At 43.1% G+C, this 26517-nt stretch overlaps 1 protein-coding gene across 3 annotated transcripts in view; it reads left to right on the top strand.

Moving 5' to 3' along the window:
• Nucleotides 1–3737: 3737 nt before the first annotated feature.
• The window catches only part of SLC4A8 (solute carrier family 4 member 8), an 81105-nt gene continuing 58325 nt past the window's right edge, over nucleotides 3738–26517 (top strand). For 2 of the 3 annotated variants that reach the window (XR_006381406.1, XM_044228986.1), the window contains exons 1-4: nucleotides 3738–3831; nucleotides 15552–15633; nucleotides 25584–25730; nucleotides 26118–26253. Coding sequence is in view for 2 of the 3 variants with exons in the window: in XM_044228986.1 (XP_044084921.1) it covers nucleotides 3787–3831; nucleotides 15552–15633; nucleotides 25584–25730; nucleotides 26118–26253 (410 nt within the window). In the remaining variant the exon portion in view is untranslated. Of the gene's footprint in view, nucleotides 3832–15360; nucleotides 15425–15551; nucleotides 15634–25583; nucleotides 25731–26117; nucleotides 26254–26517 lie in introns of those variants that run through there. The other variant, XM_044228987.1, reaches the window with a different exon arrangement.

Here is a 26517-nt window from a genome sequence, read left to right on the forward strand (position 1 = left end):
ATCACAAGTAGGCAGAGAGGCAAGCAGAGAGAGAGAGAGGAGGAAGCAGGTTCCCTGCTGAGCAGAGAGCCTGATGTGGGACTTGATCCCAGGACCCTGAGATCATGACCTGATCCGAAGGCAGCTGCTTAACCCACTGAGCCACCCAGGCACCCTCCCTGGAATTCTTTATCTCCTTAGCCTACTCCCTCCTCTGCCCACTCATGCCCACTCCCATGGCTAGGAGCTATCTTTCTGGGGACTGGGGAATTCGGGGCACACCTTCTCTTTGAACACCACCCTTGGCCTCTCCTGAATTACCATGTTGCCAGAGTCATTCTTTCTGAACCCCCTGCCCGGCTTTCCTCCCTGTATCCCACCTTGCCCCAGTGGCAGATATTGGCAGGATTGCAATAGTGGCCAAGAACGCGAGTCAGACAGCCTCAGACTCGACTCACCCCTTCAGAGGAGCTCTCCCAGATCACCCCATCTAAAGGAGCTCACCCCAATTAACCTCTATCACATGACCTTGCTACTTCCTAGCAGCCATCATAATCAGTAATTATTTACATGTTTACTATCTCCCCACTAGCCTGTGAGGCTCAAGAGGGCAAGACCCTGTTTTACTGTTCTTTCCCCAACATGCAACCTGAATACATAGGTTGTCAGTAAACGTATTTTGAATTAATAAATTACCAAAGCCCAGCTGCATGACTGCCTGACATTAAGATGCTAAACTTTCCTAAGCCACCTTTTTCTTACCAGTGAAATGGAGAAATAATGGAGGTATTATAACTATTACATAACACAATGCATTTATACAATAAGGCTCGGGTCCTGGTACAAGGAAGTGTTCTCCAAAACTTTCAGCAGTGTCTTTCTAGTATATGAGAAAAGTAAAATCTGAATTAATTAGCTGTTTTTCCAGGATGTGGCCATTGGTGTTTCTTGGTTTTTGTTTTTTAGAGAGAGAGAGTGACAGCATGCACCTGAGTGGGTGGGAGGGAGAAGGGGAGAAGAGAATCCTCAGCAGGCTCTAGGCACAGCTTGGAGCAAATGGTGGTGGTGGGAGGCTCTGTATCACAACCCTGAGATCATGACCTGAGCCAAAATCAAGAGTTGGACGTTTAACCTTAAGAAACTGAGTCACCCAGGTGCCCATGTTTGTTTTTTTAAACCTTAATTTGTACTTCACTACTGGTCTTCTCTATAACTTTTTGCCTTTGGCTCAAACCATGACTATTCTGAATGGGCCATATGTATTCCTATTATTATTTAAAGGTTTTATTTTTAAAAGATTTTATTTATTTGAAAGAGAGAGAGAGACAAAGATAATCACAGAGAGCATAAGCGAGCATGAGGTGGGAGGAGAGGGGGAAGAGGGAGAAGCAGGTGCTAAGTAGGGAGCCCAACACAAGCCTCGATTCCAGGACCCTGGGATCACAACCTGAGCTGAAGGCAGATGGTCACCCTGGTGCCCATTTTTTAAAAAGATTTATTTGAGAGAGAGAGAGAGAGCTTGCACTCCCATGCACACACACGAGTTGGGGGGAGAGGGGAGGGAGAGATTCTTCAAGCAGACTCCCTGCTGAGCATGGAGCTGGACACCAGGCTTGATCCCAGGACCATGAGATCATGACCTGAGCTGAAACCAAGAGCTGGATGTTCAACCGACTGCATCAGCCAGGTGCCCCCATTCCTATTATTAAGTTTTCCCCCAGTAGTTGAGATGCTTGTTCTCCTTAACTTGGCTCAATTATTTGCAGATTTAGGTTTAACCCATGTCCTCTGTGTCACGGTCTGAAGTGTCCTAAGTCATAAAAATCATTTTCTCTTCTGAATTATAATCTTTGTTGACTACATGACTCATATGGTTCTTATTCTATGTTTTATTATCTTGTCATCATATTCACATGTCTTCTGTTTCTCTGATTAGACTATAAGCCCTTTGGAGATTTGTATTATATTTTAAATTTGTCTGCATCTTCAGTGACATTTGGGCCTGTATATAGTAGGTGTTGATTATGTTTTTGATGGAATTAAAAGCACATATAGGGGCACCTGGGTGGCTCAGTTGTTAAGCGTCTACCTTCTGCCCAGGTCATGATCCCAGGGTCCTGGGCTCGAGCCCCACGTCAGGCTCCCTTCTTGGCAGGAAGCCTGCTTCTCCCTCTCCCACTCCCCCTGCTTGTGTTCCCTCTCTCAATGTGTCTCTCTCTGTCAAATAAGTAAATAAAATCTTTAAAAAAAATTAAAAAAATCAAAGCACATATATATGTTAACTACTTTCTATATGCCCAGAATTCTTTGAGGTTCTGTGGAATACAGAAGGACATAAAAAAAATTGTCTTCGAAACACTTAACATTATAATAAGTCAACATACAATTAAAGTACTTGAATAACTACAGCATGGTAACTAATATAAGAAAGGTATGAAGCACCGTGAGGCTTGAGAGAAGGGAGAGATATCTCTAAGAGCTGTTGGAGAGAGTGGGATAAAGAAAGGTTTCTTGGAAGAGATAGCCTTTAAGTTTGACTTTGAAGGATGGTTTTTGATGGGCGAAAATGGGTGGCGGTGAATTCCAAATTCAAGGATTCAAGGGTTAGCCAGGAGATAAACAGAGACGATGGCAAAGAATGTTCAGGCTCAGAAACAGGACCAGAGGCCTTAGATCAGAAATATGGTTCTGCCCCTGGGACACTAAAGCACAACCTTTTGTCAAATTTCAGGGCCAACGCAAGTTGTGGTATGTATGGACGTATGAATTTAACATACATCCAACTATGTTCTCCAAATGTAGTTTCTTTTGAGGCAAAGAATCATTTGGACTGTTTTTTTTCCTCCTCTAATAATATGGACTCACCTATAGTCTGATGTGACGGTGCATGAAAGGCAAAAGGCCCCTTGCCTCCTCTTGGGGACAGAGGATTGGTTGGATTGTGGCCAACCTCTCTTTTGCTTTGAAGCCCAAATCAAATTGAATGCATTACTCATGATTATCTAACCTTGCCTCAGATCAGTAGTACTGTTGTTAAATAATAATTTGCCTTCAGCCATTTCTCGGAAAAGTTGGAAGCGCTTTTGTGGAATTATTTCAACAATCAGCCTGGGCTCAACTCTGTGCTTTTTTCTGCCAACCTAAGACCCAGGGAGAAGAAGAAGTCATAGTGAGTCTGTGGAGGGGGTCTGATCACTGCCTGCCCGCTTCTCTTCAACGCACGTTCACCTGGCCACTAGTTCAGAGATTAACAGGTAATTTTAGAAGGCCCTTCCCTCTCATCCTCTGGAACTTCCTTCTTCAATCCCAAGGACCTTTTCCTCAGAATTTGAAAAGCATTACCTAAGTAATAACATCAGAATTAGACAAAACCGACGCTTTCTCAGTTTTCCAGGGTCAGGTGCAGCCGCAAATAGAAGCATGAGATTTTCGATTTCTAGCAAGCAGTTGGAAGGACCTTTAAGCCCAGAGGCCCCTGAAGGGAGGGAGGCGGTTTCCAAGGCAACCGGGCCCGGAGCGGTAGTCTCCCCAGGCTCCCTCCTCCTCCTCCGCCTCTCGGTAGCCCGGGGTACCGCCGGACAGCGTCCTCCCGTGCTCCGCGCGCTGATTGGCTGCACAGGCCGCACGCTGATTGGCTGCGGCGAGGCCTCGCGGGCCGGTGGCAATGGAGGCGGCGGCGGTTGATGGTTGACCGTTGGCTCCCGGGTAGGGGTCGCCGCTCCGGCCATCGGCTCAGAGCGGACCGGAGCGCGCAAGCTGCTGCCGCTCGGCCTCGAGCCCTCGCGCCAGAACTGGCTGGGTTCCGCCATGCCGGCCGGCAGTAACGAGCCGGACGGCGTCCTCAGCTATCAGGTAGGGCCCCGCCTCCCGCCCCTCCCCGGGGCTCAGCCTCCTCATCCTCTGCCCACCCTCCTGCCTCTGCCCTCGAGTCGGGCTCCGCAGGCCACTCCCTGAGGGCGAGGGGAGGCCCTCCCGGGACACCAGGGGGCGCTCGGGGCGGCTGGGGATCGGGCCGGGGCCGCGAGAGGGTGACCTTGGGCCGAACCCGGGATCCGGCGGATGACTGCCGCATCTCTCGCGCGGCCGGCCCGGGGAGCCCGGACGGCGGCGGGCGGTGACCTCTGTTCTCCTCGGGTACTCCCTCTTGGGAGGGAGGCTGGCTTCTGGCCTCGCGGCGTCTTGTTGGAATGGGGGGTGGGGGGTGGGAGGAAGGGTGGCCAAGGACCTTGCTCTGGTGGGGCAGGTCTCCTCTTTGTGTTTTTATTTCTGGAGACTTCTGCTTCCTCCGTGGCTCAGAGAAAGAGCTGGAAAGACTGGAGGCTGGGACCAGACCCCGTCAGTGTGGCCAGCTTGATGACTTTCTCCATCCCATTAAGCAGACAGCTGGCAACTTCTGGGAAGGGAAGGGGAAATGGGCTGGGGAAGTGTTGAGAGGTCAGGAACAGGTGTTTAATTAAGGGAATGAGGAAACCAGATTTAAGTAAGTGATAACTCATCTGTTGGGGTGGCAAATGTCAGGGAAAACATTGTACTAGCTGTCAGAGACTATAGGCTCAAATTCTACAGTTGCTTTGCACTGGCCTTTGTGACCTTGAGTAAGTCACTTGCCTCCTTGAACCTCAGTTTCTCTGTCTAGTAAAATGGGAATGGGTAATACCTGCTTAGCTTACCTCACAGGATTGCTTTGAGGGCTAAAGGAGGTGATATTTGTGAAAGGCTTTAGTGTGTGACAACCAGTAAGTGGGTAGTACCTCAATGAATTCTCACTCCCCCCTTTCCTGTGCAGTCAGGTATTCTAGTTACTGCTCTGGAAAGAGATTGTAGGGAGGTGGTTCAAGTCTGAAGTGGAGGGGTGTGGAGAGGATGATGGGAAGGATGGTGGGTCTTGGAAATAAATATCATGTTGATGTCAGTGATGGTTTCTGTAAGGAGGCAAGGGGAAACAGTCTGAGTTTGTAGCAAAATGGGCATCAGACACTGACTCTTCTTCTCCCTGGTAATAGTTTGCCACTAGACAATCCACGATTCCTTGTTTGCTTGCTCCATCAAAAAAGGAATGCTAGCTAAGCTTTTGGAAAATCTTTCCGTATCTGATCCTCCTAAGGCCTGCTAAGTGTACTCAATGTATGTTGGGGATACACTGATGAGCAAAAATAGGCAATGTCCTGGCCCCCCTGGAGCTTCCTGTTTTGGGGCTGGTGTGGGGAGAAATAACCATTTGTAAGCAAATAATCCCATAAGTAAATGAATTATTATGAACTGTGATAAGTATTTCAAAAGAAAGATAGGCAGTGCTCTGAGTGGTTCCAGCCTTGGTCTTAGATGAGAGAAGAGTTTGCTAAGGAAGAAAATAAAAGATCTAAAGAGAAAGTGTCAACTGAGAGAAGAGGGAGATCAAAGGACCTTGGAGACAAAGAGAATAGCAGAAATGAGACACATCTAGTTAGAGGGCCTGAAAGGAGGCCAGTGTGGCTGGAGACAGAGAGAGCAATGGGGGGAGTTATGGCCCATCCCAAGAAAGTTGGGATTTATTTGAGGAACAAGGGGAAGCCGCTGAAGGGGTTTAAGCAGGGAGGGGAAGGAGAGGGAGGGAGAGAGTTTGAGAGAGAGCACAAGTGCGTGAGAGAGAGGGAGGGGGATGAGAGAGCAAGCACCAATGAGATCATGATCAGATTTTCCTATTGAAAGATTTCTCTGGCTGCAGTGGGGGAATAGAATAGGCTGGAACGAGTGTGAGGAGACAGCGTCCTTAACATGCAGAATGTGTACTGTTTATATTGTCAAGATCATAATAACCCATAAGCCTCTGTTAGTGCTCTGTGAAATTGATAATTCCTGAATACTTCTTGGGTAGAATAGAAAATAATTATCTCCTTTATATCTAGTTCATGTAACTTTCATGAGTGGTGGGGTGAGGAGAGGAAAAGGAATAGAGCAGAAACAGTAGGACCTCATGAAACCTGAGTCAGGTGATGGGCAAATGGCACTTGAGATATAGGGAGGAAGAGAAATGAGGGTAGGGGGAGGAAAGGAAATAGAGATGACCTGGAGTCAACCGATTGAAAATTACCAATGAAGGCTCCTATGTCCTAGTTAGGCTGTGTGTGTGTGTGTGTGTGTGTGTTGGGCAAGGGGATGGACGTTGCAGAGCGAGGAGATTGTGTAACTTGGTGTAAACAGAGATTCTAGGCATCACATCTAAATGTCATAAGTCTAGGCTGTTTCTTTGGTTTGGACTACTGCACTATCCTCCTACACTTCCCTCTGCTCTCTCTCTCTCTCGCCCTTCTACAGTCCACTTTCCACATGGCAGCCAGAGAGAGCTTTTAAAAATACAAATCATGCCTGATCCTATCTTGAGACCCTTCAGTGGCTTCCCGGTGCATTTTCGAATAAGATCCAAACTCATCATGGCTTACCAAGCTTCAATGTGCTCAGCACTGACTGCGTCTCCTCCATTCTCTCATCATGGACCCCTATACTGGCTTTCTTTCTGTTTCTTTGATATGGCAAACTCCTTCATGCTTTAGGACCTTCGTTCCTGTCCTTTTCTCTGCGTAGGATATGATTCTACCCAGGTTTTTTTGTGACTCAACTCAAATGCTACCTCCTCAGAGTGCCTTTCCCTGACCTCCTTCCACAGTCACTCTCTTTCATAGGATCCTATTTTATGTTCTTAATAGCACTTACAACTCATCTGAAGTGTTCTTGTTTGACTTCTATATTATCTTTTTGAATGGAAGCTTCATGGGGACAAGGACCAGGCGGAAATCTTATTATACAGCACAGTTCCTGGTATAAAATAGGTGCTTAGTTGCATGAGTAAATGAATGATTTTCCTATATCCAAAGCCAATGTGCTTCTCCTCAAGGAGCTCTTGGTCTTGTCAGGATTAGCACAGAGCATCAGGTGTCCGTTGCTTGATTACACAAATCTCTCCCTTGTGTGCTGCTGTGCCTTTGCTTGGGTGTTCCTGCTATGAAATCTTTCCCCTCCTCTTCACCTGGAATATTCCATTTAACTTTCAAGGTCTGGCTCTATATCACTATCAGAATTCATCATTCGGTCTTCTATGCTCACAATGCCCACCAAGTGCTATTACTATCTCCAAAGTATGTGCTTTTAATCACTCTGTATTATGGTAGCTTGTGTCTTTGAAACCTACACCAGTGCCTGGCTTGGAGTGAGCACTTAATAAGTGTTTGAGAAGATAACGTGGCAAGGTATACAAAGGATGTGTTGGATTGGGAAGAGACTGGACTGAGGGAGGCCAGCTAGGAGGCTATAGTTTAGGATGACATTTTTTTTTTTTTTGTAATGTACGATGACTTAATGAAGGTCTGCATTATGGAATTTTAATGAGATCTCTGGAGGTGGTTACTGATATTTTGAGTCAATGAGCTCTTACAGGGGTTGGGTAGTAAGGGAGGAGGAAGAGCAGAAAGTTTTAGGGAGAGCCTCTAGTTTGGACTGGAACTGAGGACATCTTGTGTCTTCAAAGTTCTCCTGATCACCTCTTTCAGAATAAGTGGCAGGTGAGCAAGTGAGTTTGGGTAATTACCAAGGCTTTTATATGAATCAGGCCTGCTCAGAATGGAAAATTCTGCAGAAATCTTCAGAATACCAAGCCCTGGGAAATGGGTAATAATTGGAAAGGGTGGCTGATGAGAAGGACTGATGAGAAAGCAATCACATTCCTTATCTTCTGTGGACCTGGAAAAACTCGTCCAAACCAAGACTTCCTGAGGGAGACCTGAATGCTAGCACCTAATGACAGGCATGCATTGGAGCCCAGATAACATTGGCTGGATGTTACCGAATTTCTCCTTTCGCCACACTGCAGCGTACAATCCATATCCCTTCACCCTCTCCCGACATCCACTAGGTGTTTTCCTATGTGGGAGTGGGGGAAAGTGTCCCTGGTTTTCCCAGCTCTACTGGGGAGCTTCAGTAGGAGCAGTGCAGGCTGTCCTGCCAAGCAGAGAAATTGTGGTAGTCTGCGGTATGATTCAGGTTGCAAATTAATTCCTTCAAAATCTGCAGATAATTGCCATGGCTCAGGTTTGCCTTGGCAGGGTAGGGAGGGCTCTTAGTCAAGACTGCCGTAGTGCTAATCAGGACACAGAAAGCAGCCATGTTTATCCTAGATCTGCTGCTAGGTAACAGCAACAAATCTTAGATAACGGAGAGGTTGGTTGTTTCCTATAAGTAGTAATAAGTTTACTCTGGTCTTGGTAGTTAGGGAATCATAATGTGTGTATTAGTTTCTGTTGCTGCCATAACAAATGACCATTCATTTGGTGGCTTAAAACAACACAAATTGATTATCTTATAGCTCTGTACTTTGCAAGTCCAACACAGCTCTCACTGAGCTATATCAAAAATGCTAACAGGGCTGTGTTTCTTTCTGGAGGCTCTAAGGAAGAAACTGCTTCCTTGACTTCTGCGGCTTCCAAAGGCTACCTGCATTCCTTGGTGCCTAGTTCCCTCCCTCCACTCAAAGCTAGCAGCACAGCATGTCTCCAACCCCACTTTTGGCATCACATCTCTTTCTCGGACTCTAGTCTTCCACCCCCCTCTTCTACTTTTTAGGAATCCTTGTGATTACGTTGAGCCCACCAGATAATCCAGGATAATCTCATTTTAAGTTCAGCTGATTAGGAACCTTACTTCTACCACGACCTTACTTGGGGGGAGGGGGCATTATTCTGCCTACCACCATGTACTAACTAATTAGTAATCTGAATACTGGACAGGAGTGACTGTAGGTGAGGTTCAAGAAAAGAATCACTGAGAAAGAAGCCAGAGCTACTGGAGGTAGCTTCTGGAGGTCCCCTCAGGCTGCTGAAGAGTTGGAATAGGAAGCTCCCGGGTGTTCAGGAGTTCACGGCCACAGAGAGGAGGTCTAGAACAGCTGTACAAGTCCTTATGGAACCTTTTTTTTTTTTCTCAATAAAGCAGTCTGAATTCAGTGAGGATATTAAATAGAGGGCATTAGACAAATGGCATCTGTGGGCCAGATTCACTGACAAGGGTGTACAATGGGCCAGAATTGAGAGATTTCGCTGGCTGAAGAGGAAGATGGAAGTGAATGAGATGGGGAACTATTGGAAGTCTGGTCACTAAAAGGGCAAAGTACAAGTGTCAAGTACCAAGGTCTGGCACACTAAGGATTTAAGATGGTAATAATGTGGATCTTGAGCTGTGGATTAATGTCCTGATTGGTGACCTGAGCTCTCTGAAATGACTGGGTTGTTTGCTTTTGGCAATATTAGCGTTAATAAGAATAGAGAAAGGCTTGAATTTGAGTTTCTCCTATCCCACTTAGCTCTTGTGAGACCTTACTTAGCCTTGTTTTAGGACTGCTATAAGGATTAATTTGGGTAATGTATGTAAGGCACAATACTCAGTAAATATTTGTATCTGATACTCATTGTATCAACTTGGTTTGCTGATTAGAACCCTGGAAGTCACTTCTATATTTGTTGTTTTATTGACTCTTTTTTGTTGGGGGTGAGGATGGGAGAGAGGAGGGGTGGAAGGGTGTTACTCACAATCTCTAAAAACATTGGATCCTTAGGAAAAAAGATAAAAGGGGTCTTTGGAGGTGAAAAGTCTGAGACTAACTGCAGGAAAGGAGAGGGAGTTGAGTTTGACTGGTCCACCACCCCACAGGTCCAGAGTGGTGCTACAGGGGGTATGAGTCAGGGAGAGTGCTCAAGGTGGGCTCCATTGTCTGCAGCCTTCCCCCACCCCTGCAGCCTCTGGGGCTGCTTCCAGGAGCTGGAGCCATTATGTAAGGCTCAGCCCTGCCCCTGCCTTTTCATTTGTCCATTAACTGTAAGTCAGAATCTGGTCTGCTACTCAGGTATAATTCATTCATTTTTCAAGACTCATTACAAGATGTGCCTTGCAATTTCAATGTTTTAATGTGTATTTAACCTCCTTAGTTCTTTTTATCTTCTCTGGTCCTTGAGGTAGGCACCCAGATCAATTCACATTTACATAGGGGGTCATTGTCAGTGAGCTGGGAGGAAGTACAGAAAAGAGGAGACTTAGAATCACACCTTTTCTCTAGCTCACTCTTCTTTCCTTCCCTCCTTTCTTTCCCTTTTCTCCTAAAATTACATAATGTGGTTCTCATGATTCCAATCTTTTCTGAGTCACAACTTCCCTGAGAATCTGATGAAAGTTATGGACCCTCTCAAGAAAAATGCATATTCACACATAATCCTGAAGGCCCTTCATGGGAACCTTAGAAATCTATGGATAAGAAGTCCTCTCTGCCAGAAATAATGATGGTATCAGAGGAAATAACAGCCAGCTAGTGAGGACTCGGCAGCAAGTACAGACCAAGAAGACTTGCTCTTCTTTTCTTTTTTCTTTTTTTATGATTTTAAATAAGGTTTGTATATACTTAAAATTTATGGAACATTTCAAGCAGATAACAAAATAAAAAGACTTGTTAAATTGACTCGTCATGCGCCCGTGACCTGGCTTCAACAGTGAACACATATCTATTTTGTTTCATTATGTCCTTGCCCATTCTCCAAATCCCAGACATCATATAATTTCATCAGCAGAAACTTCAGTATGTATCACTAAAGATTAAGGACTTTTAAAAATGATGTAACTACCAAATCACATCATTATCATTATTTTTAAAAAATTAACAATAACTCCTTAATATAATAAATATCCATTTAGTTGTTTAAGTTGATGTGGGTGCCTTGTATTTTTTTAAATATTTGGTTTGTTTGAACAGGGATCCAAACAAAGCTTGCACATTCACTTTCAATCCTGACATTTCAAATGCTTTGGCTAATGGGGTTTGACTGTGGCTTTGTTTTCTTTGGCAAGACAAAGGAAGTGGATGAACGATTATTCAATGAATTTAGCCTGTGGTTAACTAATCTAAATTAAGGAAACAAGTCGATTTTTCAACCTGAATATTTCAGATGTTTGACCTTGCTCTCCCTATTTTGTTTTTATAGTTCTTAGAATCATAAAATCAACAATCCCACCTTCCCCCTGCCTGCTTCCTCCAGATTCCTGCTGTGTTCTATGCTGTGCCAGATATCTGTGGACAGTGCTAAGCAATGTAACTAATTGATCCTATCCTTCGGATATTATAAACCTGTGGCGAAGCCAGCATGAAAAAGTATTCATAAATATACGTATATATGAAGTTTTATTGGAAAATATGACCATATGATAAAAGAGTTCAGGACCCTAATAAGTATTTATTCATCACAATTTTTGGATACTTACCACATAATGGACATTATACTAGCTGTTAGGTGAACATAGTGGTGAACATAGGCATGGCACCTCTCCTTCTGGGACTTACAAGAGTGCAAAGTACTTATAGTGGTAAGCTACTGTATTGGGCTCTAAGAACATAAAGATGACAAATTGTGGGTGCTGCCATCAGGAAATCCATGGTTTAAAAGATGAGCTAGATAAATAACAAATCTGAAATAAAGGCAAGTCTTTCTGTCTAAAAGCTATTCCTTTGCTTTATATGAGTCTTTTACATTGATGTTAAAGATGTATTTGAAGATTTTGAATACTTTTAAATAATTATAAAATGTGAAAAAGTAGTCTTTCTAAGTTAATATATTATTTTCCATGTCTGTAATCTTTCAGTTTTTTTTTTTTTAAGGATTTTATTTATTTATTAGAGAGAGGGAGAGAGAGCAAGCACAGGCAGACAGAATGGCAGGCAAAGGCAGAGAGAGAAGCAGGCTCCCTGCCAAGCAAGGAGCCTGATGTGGGACTCGATCCCAGGACACTGGGATCATGACCTGAGCCGAAGGCAGCTGCTTAACCAACTGAGCCACCCAGGCGTCCCTAATCTTTCAGTTTTATCTATAAATATTTCTGTGTGTAACACTAAGAGATAAGAATTATTTTTCTAATTTAAAATTTTATTTTAATTTCAGTATTGTTAACATACAGTGCTATATTAGTTTCAGGTATATAAGATAGCAATTCAATAATTCCATACAAAAAAGGTAAGAATTCTTTAGAAAATAAGTATAGTATCGCCTAAAGAAAAAATAGCAATTTCTTTAATATGATAAAAGATCTATTCAATATTCAAATTTCCAATTGTCTCAAAAATTATTTTAAAAAACCCTGAAAATATTATTTAAGCTTGTTTAAATCAGGATTCAAATAAAATCCACACATTGAGATTGGTTTGTTGTCTTTTTTAAACTACTCTTTTCAAGTTCTTCTTTCTCTGTCCATCTCCATTTCTGTCTTTCTCTTCTTGCAATTATTTATCTTCGAAAAGGGGTACAGGGAGGGAGAGGATTTGTTCTATAGTTTCCCACAGTCTGGATTTGTTGATTGTATTCTCATGCTGGTGTTTTTCCATGGAACTGTGTTTCACTGTATTTTCAGTAAATTGGTATTTGAATTTAGAGGCTTGATCAGATTCTGGGACAATTTACTTGTTAAGATTACCTAATGGGTGGTGATATGGCCTCCCATTAGGAGACATATAATGTCTGGTTGTCTCTCTCTGTGATGTTACTGGCTGTTGAAAATCAATGCAATCCATTAGGGATTGCAAAATGGTGATGTCCTAATTCTAACATAACTTTTTCAATTATTCTTTTCTATAATAAGAAACTTCTTTCATCTCTTCTATGATACACTCTATGTCACAATTTATATAGGAAAGCCAAGATAAATTTTTAATGGTTTTCAAAATAATGAGTTGGTTTATTAGCATTATCCTCCAATGGTGACCATTTAATTTTTATTTTTTACAGTTTAAGATCTTCTTAAATTCTTTTTGTCTTTAGGGTATATGCATACACTAAGGATGTTCAGTCAATTTATTATATCTTAAAGTTACATGAATAATTTCTCTTGGAGTAGTTATGCCATCAATTCGACCTTTGCTTTCATTTTGTTTCTCATTTCTAGGAATTGCTTTAAAAATTTTTAGTTTTGTTTTAAAATTGTGTAAGATATTTATAAAATCAGGTATATTCCAAGAAGTCTAGTTTTCTGTCCTTGTATCCTCATCTAATTCCCTAACTCGTCTGTAGGTAACTATTAAAAAAAATTGTTCATGGCTTATTCTTCCTTTATATGCTTTTAAGGATAAGCAGATGCTTATATTCCAACATTTTTTCTTTTACATATATATGCACATATATATGGGGTCCTGGGATCATGACCTGAGCTGAATGGAGCCGTTTAACTGATGGAGCCACCCAGGCACCCCCAAACCCCAGACTCTTAAATACAGAGAACAAATTGGTGCTTGCCAGGGGGATGGGTGAAAAAGATAAAGGGAATTAAGAATACACTTACCTTGATGAGCACTGAGTAATGTATGGAAGTGTTGAGTCATTATATTGTATACAAACTAATTTAACATGTATGTTAATTATACTTGAGTAAAAAAAAGAAATAGCAGAAATACACTTGAGTAAAAAAATAGCATATATATATATATATATATATATATGTATACACACACACACACACTCACACATTTGACTTTCATCTACTTCCCTAAAAGTTGGTTTATTCAAGTTGTCCTCAAAAACTTTTTTGAGGAATACGTGGGTGGCTCAGTCAGTTGAGCTTCTGCCTTCAGCTCAGGTCACGATCCCACGGTCCTGGGATTGAGCCCCACCTGGTACTTGGCTCCCTGTTCTGTGGGGAGCCTGCTTCACCCTCTCCCTCTGCCTGCCACTCCCCCTGCTTGTGCTCAGTCTCTCTCTCTCTCTCTCTCAAATAAATAAAATAAAATCTTTCCCAAAAAACCCAGTTTTTTGAGCGTTCTCATTAGGAAAATAAATTGCTTTACATTCAGGGTTGCCTTATTTAGGGACATTGATGATAACTGGAAAGGAAAAGAGTAAAATCAGGACAGTAAGTTGGAAATTTGAGGAGGATCTAGAAGATGCTTAGGATTTGGTTGAGAGTTGGGGATGGGGCACATTAGATGACAGGACACGTGAGAAAAGGCATGAAAGTGTGAATGTGCACAATGCCCATCGGATCAGTGAACTTGGCTGGAGCTGCAGATTTGATAAGAGAAATAGATTGGCAGGAAAATGAGTTCAGATTTTTTTTTAAAACAATAATTCAGGGTCTTGGTAAGGTACGTGCTGTTATATTATTTTACCAAAGAATTACTGAGTACCTGTTACATGAAAATCTGTGTAGGATGCTGGGGAAACAGGGAAACAGTGGTGAGGAAGACACACAGGGTCCCTCCCTTGAGCAGAAACATTTCCTTACGAAGGAGAAGTACAGTGTGCTGTGAGGGCATATAAATGGGGGGACCTAGCTTAGTTCAGATGAGAGGTAGTCAGGGATGCCTTTCAAGGAAGTGCATTGAGGCTGAGATCTGTGGAATGATGAATAAGTATTGGCTGCTGGTGGTGAGGATCGGGAGAGGCTGATAGTTCAGGGAGGGAGAAACACTCAAAAAAGAAAGTAAGTGTGGTTCCAGAACTGAAAACATGTCCAGTATGACCTTAAGGGCTGGAGAGTCTGGCCTAGAGTGGATGAGACATGAGAGTGGATTCAAGAAAAAGTACAAAGGAGGCCTTGGTAAGAAAGGAGAGAAAACGATTTCCCGGGGCGCCTGGGTGGCTCAGTGGGTTAAGCCTCTGCCTTCGGCTCAGGTCATGATCTCAGGGTCCTGGGATTGGGTCCCGCGTCGGGCTCTCTGCTCAGCAGGGAGCCTGCTTCCCTCTCTCTCTCTGCCTGCCTCTCCATCTACTTGTGATTTCTCTCTGTCAAATAAATAAATAAATAAAATCTTTATAAAAAAAAACCGATTTCCCTGAAGACATACAATAGACACTCAATATACGTGGAATGGATAAGTCAATACATTTGAAATTTCAAATGGTGGTACCATGGGTGAGTGTAAGTAAACGAGCACAAGGTACTAGTTTTGGAAAGATTAGTTTGGTTTTAGACACGTGGATTGTGTGGTCAGCATCCCAATCGTTTGTCAAATACCGAGACAACAGTTTCAGGCTGCTGTTGACATTGTAAGACTCAAGCAAGGGAAACAAAAGGTAGAGTGCTCCTGCTTGGGAATTATGGTTAAAGGAAGAAGCTGAGCCTTAGGTTGAGAGGGAGGAGACTTCATCGGAGGAGCAGGATGGAGAATTTCAAGGACAAGAGGCTCAAACTCTGTTGAGAGGTCAAGGAGACCAATTTACCCTAAATGAAATGATGTGGTTGACACCACTTACAAAATGCAGACCTATTATCCACTTGTATGAGAACTGCAGCCATAGGACTACAGTCCCACCTCTGCCTTTTACCACATTTGTGCCCTTGAGCAATAATTACTTCATTTTCTCTGACTCCCAGGCTGCTCTTTTATACAATGAGAAAGAGAATGGCTGTCATGTTTGTGTCTCAAAGTTACGATGAAGTTCCAATGAAAAACGTATGTAAACCATTGTGTTTTCTCCTCTAAGGGTTGCAAAAAAGGGTCGGACATACAGGTCGGACTTAAGTGAATGTTTGAATGAACATATGTATATTACTATTGCTGCTACTTTGTATTTCAACAGAGACCAGATGAAGAGGCTGTGGTGGACCAGGGTGGGACTAGTACAATTCTCAACATTCACTATGAGAAAGAGGAGTTAGAAGGTAAGAACTGTGGTTTTGTGTGTGTTTGCGTGTGTGTGTGTGTGTTGTGTGTAGAATTAATGAGAGGCAGCCTGGTGTGGGAGGAGAGCTTTGCCATCAGGAGGCCTGGGTTTGAGTTCTCTAACTCTTTCTCTAACTCTAGCTGTAAGACCTTGGGGGAAAAGTCACTTCATTTCTCTTAGGCTATGTCCTCATCTGTTAAACATAAGTAGGGATATTAATACAGAGAACATGTTAGTGGTTGCCAGAGTGGAAGGAGGTGGAGGAAATGGGGGAAATAGATAAAGGGGATTAAGAGGTACAGACTTCCAGTTTCAAAATAAATAAGTCACGGAGATGAGAAGTATGGCATAAGGAATAGAGTCAATAATATTGTCATAATGTTGTTTGGTGACAGATGGTGAGTACACTTACCATGATGAGCACTGAGTAACTCATAGAATTGTTAAATCATCATGTACACCTGAAATGAACACAGCGCTGGATGTTAATTATAATTCAGTTTAAAAAGTAGAGGTATTAATACCTTATTATTAGGATCCAATAGCATGTGAGACAGTGCTTTGAGCACTGTGAAGCCCAATGATTCCTTGAGAATGTAAAGTACTCTGATCAGTTTGTCAATTCTTGGCAACTGCCTCCAAATATAAATGTAAATATGTACACAATTTAAAAAAATGAAATACAAATGGCTTTTTAAAATTCAGTGTGGTTATATTCGTTTTGGTTATATTATTCAGTTGTTTGGTTGTATTATTCGGTTTGCCCCATCTCTAATATTTGCTCTTCCCGTTCTAATTATACCCATTTCTGCCTGGTGTTCTCATCTACACAAGACAAGAGAAAACCTGCACACCTGTAACATATTCTTTAAGATCTCATAGCACAGAGTTGTATTTAAAAAAACACCCAACTAAAGTGGAAGGGAAAGAAGAGTCATTTTTATTGACCTTCTCTATCTAGGTTCCCTTAACCTTCTTTTTTCCCCGTCCCACCCCTAGGTCCCCACATGATCCTTGATGACGTCCTTCTGCTTTCCTTTTTTCCATAGGGCCTGGTTTCCTGATAAATGGTGATGTGAGAGAAAGGCTCATGTCCATCATAGCTTTAATAAGAACCCACACTTGGCTCAAAGCCTTTGTGAAATCTCTGCAGCCCCTGAAATGTTGAAGGCTATGATACAGCAACTTTGTAATGACTGAGACTGCATGTAAAATGTTCTGTCTGTACTGCTTGTTCCTGTGACTTTTTTTTCATCAAAGTTGTATAATCCCCAGAGAAAACTTGTCCTTTGGTTGGGGAGAGTGAAGTCTGGAGAGGCTGACTCAGCCTCTAGGTCTGTTACCATGAGAGCTTATGTGGGTGGCTTCTGGAGGTCAGAGGGGCTTGGATATCTCAAGGTCAAGTTTTCCAAGTTATTCTGACCAGATGGAAGAGGAGCCAGTGTGGGTTTCGGCAACGGGGAGAAAGTGGAGAAGGAACGGGTATGGAGGCGGGAGGCTAACATTTGTTGAATGCCCCCTGTGCCGTAAGCATTGGATTAGGCATTTTGCATTTTTCATCTTCCTAGCAGCCCGGGCGGGAGGGGCGGGGAGTAGGTATCCTCGCTATTTTACATGTGGAGAAGTTGTTTGGGGTCATTTAGCCTAATAGGTGAGACTGAGATGGAATTCCGCTCTTTCTAGTCTACCACACTGCCTGCCAGGGAAGACAGTCCTGAGTATCAACCACCCAACCTCAACTTCTTGCTCCATCACATAAAGATTTTGATATGATATAAACATCATGTGATTATCTGTCATGTTGCCCTGTCCCCCGTTCTGCCCTGGTAATCCTGGTGCCTCTTTACCCTCTTACTGTTGCTCTCAGTTTAGGTGTCTGGCCCACTAGACCTTTGCCCTCAGCAGGGAGGTAATAACTTACGAACACTTTTGTCTGCTGGAGAGTAAGATCATAAACACGGGCAGACTTTTGGATCCTGTGGATTGGGTTCCATTCACAGAGGTCAGCTGAGTAATAGGCAGCCAGAGCATCTTTTCAAGAGGACCTATCTCTTCTTTATGCACTCACCATTTTGCCATAAAGGAAAGCTATCTACAGTGTTGTTTAGAGGGGGCAGTGCCTTGTCCTTCACACATAGAGCTTTTTGAAAACTGAATCTTACTTAGGTGAAAACTTTTTAAATAAAGCACAATTGGCAGCACAGGGAGGGCCAATGGTGCCCACTTCTCAGGCCTGATGTGGTTCTAGAGCAGCTCCAGAAAGGAGAAGAGAGTGTTGGGATTCTCTGTAGGCTTGGTCATGCTGGGAGAGTGTACCCTGACACACTGTGAGGCAGGCCCTAGGACTCAGGCTACCCCTAGGGTGACGTCATTTCTTGAAGACGTGAAATAAAGTCAGTCCCACTTTGATAGAAGGTGGAAGTAAATTGTATTCTGATTCAAAGTGTATGCCATGACAGAGGGTTCTGTGGCTGTGGGCGAATCTCAGGGTCTTTCTTTTCCTTTATTCTGTACCCTCTGCTCCACATAACACACTCCCTCCCCCTTTTCAGAACTGGACATTGTTACAGAGTTTTGTAAATGGCGGTCTTTTTTGCATAAGTGAATTCCATCAGTAGAAGGTGCATAAAACCATGACGTGGCTTCTTTTTATGTATGAGAGGAGTCCAAAGCAAGTATTAGAGCAGATTTCCAAAGATAAACTCACAAAGAGCAACAGTCCATGATGTGCTTTGGTGGACTCTCCTGCTCCCAGAAGGACATGAAACAGTTGCTTTTGTTACAGAACTGCTGTTTTCCGTTTTGTTGTTGTTGTTGTTGTTGTTTGTTTTTGTTTTTTGGCAGATCATTATTCCTGATTAACTATTAGCTTTAAAAATCCTAGACTAGGTTTAATGCCTTCTAATAAGTTCTTAACAGAGGTAAGAGCCTTTTGATCTTATTTTTAAGTTATTAAAAAAAGGCTTGCATCTGCTCTGCGTGTTTGACTCCCCCCTCTGGTTATTGACTTTGAGTTTAACCTTTTGCCCATGGGGGTGGAATAATTTTCAGTGTGTGCTAATGAGTTCTGCGTGTGTGCTGGGTAAACAGTGTTTATGACAGGCACTCTATGTTGGTAGGCCCAGTCTCTGTCTGCCAGGTAGGTTGCAGCTGTGGGATTTCTGTCCTAATCGAGAAGATTCAGCCCCAGTTCACTAACAGTCGCTCTCTGTATGTGTATATATACTTATTTTTAAAAATATACACGAACATTACATCTCTCCCGTAAGTTTTACTGAATGAATACTTGTATTTGGACACAGATAGATTCCAAAGCACAGGTTAGACAATGGCTGGAAAGAAAGAATAGGGAATTAGACGAGGAGAAGGCGGAATCTGGGTGAGTTGGTAGGTAGATGAGGGGGAAGAAGACTCTTGGTGGGAGAGCAGCAAAGTGACCACAGGAAGAGTTTAGTGAAGTCCCAGACTGCCAGAATCTAGTTCAACGGACTACATTTTATTGATGTCATATTCATTTCCTGGTGTCCATTTGTTTGTCATTGTTTCTGCTGATTTCACTCACAAAATCCAAGTCCCTGCTTTGGAGTCCTCAGCTTAGAAACTGAGGCCTAATTTTCTGCCAGTCTCTTTGGTCCTTCTTAGCTCTGACCCCTGCTGGGGCTTGTTTTCATTTCTGCCTGTCTCCAGCATTTTCAAAAGGCAGGCACTCTGGTTGGTTAGTGTTTGGGAGAACTGACTGGACCAAAAAATTCTTAGAGAAAAAGAGTCTTCTTTCCCTAGGATTTGAGCTTTACCTTACTTCCTACAAAGCCCCCAAAGGCTTTGGTGAAGGATGTCTTCCCCATTGATAATGGCCTAGTGGAAATTTTAGTATGAGACAAAACCAGACATCATTTACTCAACATTTACCGAGCCCATGCTATAAGCCCTTTTTGCAGCAGTAAGAAAGAATAGTGGGAACAATCAAACCATCTTGTCTTCTCCAAAGAATGATCTTGCCTGAGCCTTTCCTAAGTTTGTATATAGAACCTGGGCTAGACATTGAGAAGTCATTTGGCCCAACCTCCTTGTTTTACTTTAATGGTGACAGTGAGCAAATTAACCAAGAAAATGAGATCTAATAACACAGGTTCTAATACCTAATCACTATGCCTCAATTTCTATTTAGAAAATACTTAAAATTACATAATATTAGCAATATACTAACAAAAGCCCTGTGGAAGTATTTGGAATGTGCTTAAGAAGAAGTAGAGGTCCTTAACGTGGCCAGTAACTGCCTGGGGGATTTGTTGGGAAGAGGAAGCTCATGGTTGGGAAGGCTCTGTTGAAGGACTAAAAGTTACTCCTCAGTGAGGTTTTTCTTTATCTAAGTCTCAGCTCTACCTAGACATACCTGATTTTACAACACTTGTTTTAAGGGCTGGCTGAAGTGGTTCTGTGGGAACAATTTATGCTTTTAACTGCCCATGCGTTTTTTATGATATGCCCCTGCCTGTCTTTTTGACCTTTCCCCCCTCCTCTTCTTTCCTCTTTTACCTTGCTCTGGCCCTACTGACCATCCTTTTGCTTTGCAACTCACACATTCCCACAGTAAGGCCTGTGCATTGATCTTGCCTTGTCCTGGAATGCTCTTTTCATGGCCTCTCCATCACTTAGATGTTGCCCCTTGTCATCTTAGCTACAGTCTCCCTTCTCCACCCTACCTTCTACCCCAGAAACTTTACCCTTTTTTAAAGATTTTATTTATTTGAGAGAGAGAGCAAGAGCGCATAAGCAGGGGGAGGGGCAGAGGCAGAGGGAGAAGCAGGCTCCCCGCAGAGAAGAGAGCCCTAGGAGAGGCTTGATCCTAGGATCCTAGGATCATGACCTAAGCTGAAGACAGATGCTTAACCAACTAAGCCACTCAGGTCCCCTACCATTTTTTTTTTTTTTTCCTAAGAGAGAGAACCCTGTGCACAAGAGTGGGGCATGGGGTTACAATGGGAGAGAGAGAGAGGATCTTAAGCAGATTCCATGCCCAGTGCTGAGCTCACGACCCTAAGATCATGACTTGAGATGAAATCAAGAGTTGGACACTTAACTGATGGAGCCACCCAGGTGCCTCTACCATGTTTTTAAATTTTTTTTTTAAATTTTTTTAACAGACAGAGATCACAAGTAGGCGGAGAGGCAGGCAGAGAGAGAGGGGGAAGCAGGCTCCCTGCTCAGCAGAGAGCCTGATGCAGGGCTCGATTCCAGGTCCTTGGGACCATGACCTGAGCCGAAGGCCAAGGCTTAACCCACTGAGCCACCCCAGGCGCCCCCTCTACCATGTTTTTATTCAGAATAATTATCATTACCTGAAATAATATGTTATTGTTTTCATAATGCCTGCCTCCCCTAATTAGAATATATGTCTGGAGGACAGGAAACTTGTGCTGTTCACTATTGTATCCTCAGCCCATGGGGCAGGACCTGTCACAATTAGGTGACTCAAGCCTGGGTTGGTCTCAGTGGTGTACTACAGGGAACTAATTAACATACTATAGTGGAACATTATTAGTTAACAGATGGTATTTTATTAAGACAGTATTCAATTTAGTCATTTTCACACTTTATGGTTTTCATTGATAATGTCAGAGGTTTGGAATCCTACCTTTTAGCAGATGACTTCTTCTGGCTCTATATTTCTGTTTCAATAAAGTTGTAACATGATTACATTATGTTTAGAGATCTGCCTGTCAGAAATGTCCTGAGTTGTGCGTGAGTCAATATAGGATTGCCCTAAGACAGGGTGAGGAGGATAGGAGGTATGATTTCTCCAGATACTAAATGTTTTATCCTTTGGCCTCTCAACATTCTAATAAATCTCTGATCAGCTTTCCCTCTAATCCTGTTCCTTTTTTTCCCTTGAGGCATAATTAACATATAGTGTTATATTATTTTCAGGTATACAATATAATGATTCAATTCTGTACAGTACTCAGGGCTCATCATGATAAGTATACTCTTAAATCCCTTTATCTACTTCACCCCCACTACCTCCCTTTTGCGAACCACTAGTTTGTTCTCTGTATTTAAGAGTTTGTGTGTGTGTGTGTGTGTGTGTGTGTGTTTGGTCTCTTCTTTGTTCATTTGTTCTATTTTTTAAATTCCACGTAGGAATAAAACTATATGGTATTTAATCTTTCTCTACCTGATTTTTTTCACTTAGCATTATATGCTCTAGGTCCACTTACACTGTTGCTAATGGCAAGATTTCATTCTTTTTGATGGCTGAGGAATATTCCATTTTTTGTGTGCAAATTGATAAAGCCACGCTGGAAACCAGTATGGATGTTCTCCCCAGAATGGAAAATAGAATTACATATGAAATATGTATGATCCAGAAATATATATAATCCAGTAATTCCACTAGTGATATTTACCTGAAGAAAATGAAAACACTAATTCAAAAAGATGTATGCACTCCAGGTTTATTGCAGCATTATTTACAATAGCCAAGATACAGAAGCCACCCAAGTGTCCATCCATAGATGGATGGATAAAGAGGATGTGGTATATATAATGCTTTCTTTTTATTTTTCTTTATCACTTGGGATTTTGGAAGGCGGGAGAGGACAATGAAAAGGAGAGAGAAGTAGAGAAAGGAACGTAGAGCAGCACTCCAGTTTGTATTAATTAACTGACTCATAAGTGGAGAGCACTTATTGAGGAAGCCCCAGAGAAGTTGAGCAGAGTCTTAGGAAAACCCATTGCAATGGAAGCAGGAAGAGTTGGCAACTCTTTCCATAAAGTCTCCTTATTCAGGAAGTCTTCCTGGATTAAGCTTTCCATTCTCAGGTTGGGTTGGATTGTCTGAGTCTTATGCTTTGATGAGTCCACTGCCCTAAACATGTTCATTTTGTTTATACATTCCTTTTGTGGCCCCTTTCAAATGAGATGCCCTCTCAGGTCAGACTAAGGAACTCCTGAGGAGATTTAAAGGTGTTATGTTCCTGAGGGAGGCTCTTAGGAGATGTTCCATTTTCTGAACATTTGTGGAACGATGACCATAGGTAAAACACTGTGCTTTGTGTGAGGGATTCTAAGAGGGAGAAAGTCTGACCCGGGACCTTGAGAAACTTGCAGATGAATAGTGGAGGTATTAATTTTAGTTCAAAGCATAAAATAAGTGCATAAGAGAATGCTAGCCAAGGGCTCTTGGGAGTTAGAGGTAGAAGGTGGCACTTCTGATCAGGGAACTCAGACATAATACCAAGAAGGATGGTGCATTGCCGTGAATCTTGAGGGATCAAACCAAGTCTGTGTCTGGAAGGCACTGGCACATTTATGGAATAGCGGGGTTGGTTTGGGTAGAGGAAAGAAGATGATGGTGGGTGCAGCACCTGAGGCTTTGGGGAGGAGACAGCCTTGCTGGGATGGATGCAAAAGGCGTACATCTCTAGATTTCTCTCTGCCCCTGGAATGTTTAATTGGTGTGAACACATGTGAAATTTCCACTTCAGTCTTGCTTGAGCTGATAGCTCTGTTCTTTTAGAGGCCCTTCCCTTTGTTTTCCTATTGGATGTACAATTTGTTCTAGTGAAGAAAAACTAGAAAGGAGGCTGGACCTGGGCATGCAGGAACATGAAGGGTCCTGACTGCACAGACGTGAACTGTGATCAGAGCAGTGCTTCAGGAGGATTCGTCTGTAGGACTGACCTGGTGTGGGAGGCAGGAAAGAGGCTCCTGCTGTTGTCAAAGTGCAAGGAGAAAAATCCTTGACCTCCATAATTTGTAGGATGTAGCACTGGAGGGGCATGGGGAGAGCTGGAAATCTACAGTAACTCTTGAGGTTTCAGGCCTGGAAAGTTGAGAGAATGGTGATGCCATGAATGAAAAATGGAAGAAATGGGCATGAGCTTGATCTGAGATGGAGGATAATGGGTTTGCTTTGGGATATGTTGAATCACTATAGATAAAGATTTGGGGTTCATTTGTAGAAGTAAACTTTCAAATCATGAGAGTAGATACCAGTAAAAAAGGGAGAAGGGACCAGGACCAAAATCCTGGGAACTTTCCTTTGGTGGACTGTGAAAGGGGTAGAGAAGTCAAGTCAGAGGTGTGCAGATGAGCCAGGGAGGGCAAAGGTGTAGGAGCTAAGGGACCCTGGACCACCAATGGGAAGAGGTTGTCAAGGGATTTGGATACTGTCTGGCACATGGTGGGCTCTCAGGAAGGGCTTTGGAGTTGAACTGAGAGACATCAGATTATAGAGATTTGGTGACTATGTGGTCCCTAATGAGAATACTTTGAGTGGGAAGTAGCCACATGCAGAGGCTATGGAACAAGGAGATGGTGAGGAACAGAAGCTTAGGTGGTAGATTGTTCTTGAAAGTGGTTGATGGAGAAGGAGAATGGACAGGTAGAAGCTTAGAGAGTAGCACTATATTGGAAAATTTCTTTTTAGAATTAGAGATAGACATGGGGCACCTGGCTGGGTCAGTTGGTAGAGCATGTGACCCTTTGGTCTCAGGGTTATGAGTCCCACATTGGGCCTAGAGTTTACTTAAAAAAAAAAAAAAAGTAAGAGAGATTTATAATCAGGAGAAAGCTGTGGAAGGGGTGGATGGAAAGGAGAGACTGAGGCTAGCTGATAAAAGAGGACTCCAGAGTCATGGGAAGCCATACTCATTAGCCTGGAAAAGAGGGGCAGCTGGGGGAGGAAAGCAAGCCAGGTTGAGATGGAGGGAAGTCACATGAGACTGCCCAAGTCTTCTTAGTAAAATATGAAGTGAGGTCACCTGCTCAGAGGGAGGAAATGTGGCTCAGGGCTGTGGGTTTGAAGACAGTGACTGAAGACTGGAGTGCATGTGTGGTGGAAGAAGTGGGGCGTCAGCCTGAATTCTAGGACACTAGCAGCAGGAACTGGGCAGTAGTGGGGGCAGAGTATCTCTGCACCAGGGTTGTAGCAGCCCCTGATTCTAGGCTTCAGGCTGACAGCAAGACAAGGGAAGCCAGGTGGAGGCAAGAGAGAAGCCTGGCAGTCTTGAGCAGCACAAAATAAGGCTTCTAGAAGGAACAAATGAGTAGAAAAGGAGGAATTGGGCAGGAACATGCTTGGATCACTTATCTTCCCACATTCTTCTCTTTTTGTACTTTTACTATCTCTCCCTGTAACCCCAGACTCATGCTTCTTAGGATTTGTCACTAGTCTCTCACTACTATTCTAGATTGTGTATTCTACAGTGCAGAAGGAAAAGTAGTAGAAACTGGTCCTAGAATGCAGTGGCTGCTAAAAGTTATTCCAGGCATCATGTTAAGCATTTTACATACATTATCTTATGTACTACTCATGAAAACCCTCCGAGTTTAAATAATAAGCTTTTGGTATTATTTTTTAAAGATACAGAGAGATTAGCTAACTTGTTAAAGGTCACATGTTAAGTGAATGGTGAGGCCAAGTTTTGGACCCAGGCAGGACCTGAGCATTTAGCTACTTCTCTAAACCCCCTCCCTGCCAGGACTTGGCACAGTGACCATATTGCTTTTTTTCAATTGCTCAAATTGTCGTAACAACAACTAGGATCCTTGTTGGCCTTTATGGTTTGCAAATCAAGTCCACACACATTATTTCCTTTGATCTTAATGCTCCTGTGAGGTTTGCAGTCCCATGCAGGAGGAAGGAGTGCGTCAATTCCACAATCTCTACGTCTTTAGTCCTGGAGTCTTTGAAGTTTTGCCATTACAGAGTTGTGACCTGGCCAGAGAGCTATGATTTTTTCCTCTCTTAAATATGCTCGATTACTTTTACTGAAAGTGTTCTCTGGGGTGCCTGGCTGGCTCAGTTGGAAGAGCATGAAATGAAACTCTTAACTTCGGGATCCTTAGTTTGAGCCCCACATTGAGTGTAGAGATGACTAAAAAATAAATAAATAAAAACTTAAAAAACAAAAACAAAAACAAAGTCCATTTGCTTCATTCCAGGTCATAGAACTCTGTATGTGGGGGTTCGGATGCCGCTGGGCCGGCAGAGCCATCGCCATCACCGAGCACATGGCCAGAAGCACCGGAGACGAGGGCGGGGCAAAGGAGCCAGCCAGGGGGAAGAAGGCCCAGAGGCCCTGGCCCATGGTAACATTCTAAGGAGAGAGGGTGGGCAGGGGTCCATGGCTGGGACCTTGGTGAGGCTGAGGGAATGTGTGATGTCCATTAAGCAGATTTGATTCTCTAGCCCTTTAATAGAGTTTCCAGAGTTTGCTTCCATGAACAAGAAATGCCTCTAAGAATGGACAGTATCTTCCCGAAAAACTCTTAGTTCTGGACCCCCAAATCAATTACCATATAAGCCTAAATCATTTATTAGCAAATTAAAAATTCTTTTTGATCAGATTAACCAGATTTCCAGTTCATTGTGGGTTTTCTTCAAGTGGTCTTAGTTTTTTCCTCCCACTAACTGTTTCCACAGAATAGCATTTTAAAATCTTTTTGATCTATCTTTCTCTGTGGTCAATTTTCCAGATACACCATCTCAGCGTGTTCAGTTCATTCTTGGCACTGAGGAAGATGAAGAGCATGTTCCTCATGAGCTGTTCACAGAGCTGGATGAGATCTGCATGAAGGAGGGAGAAGATGCTGAGTGGAAGGAGACAGCTAGGTGAGGCCCTAATCTATCCTGGGTCATGATTTGCTCGGGTAGGCAAACGTATACCTTTCAGCAAGTGACAGGTCTGCTTGTCTTTTATTTCTTCATGGCAGAAGTGATGACTGACATGGGGATTGATGTTCCAGAGCCTTCTGTGGGAAGCCTTGATCTTGGCCTCTTTGTGTTGTCTCTGGTGACACCTATACCATTGACCTTGAGCCTGGGATAGGTGACAGAAACAGAAGCTTTACGGAGTCCTCTCATTTCTTTAGGGCC

This window comes from Neovison vison, chromosome 12, assembly GCF_020171115.1.
Source record: "Neovison vison isolate M4711 chromosome 12, ASM_NN_V1, whole genome shotgun sequence".
Taxonomy (NCBI): Eukaryota; Metazoa; Chordata; class Mammalia; order Carnivora; family Mustelidae; genus Neogale; species Neogale vison.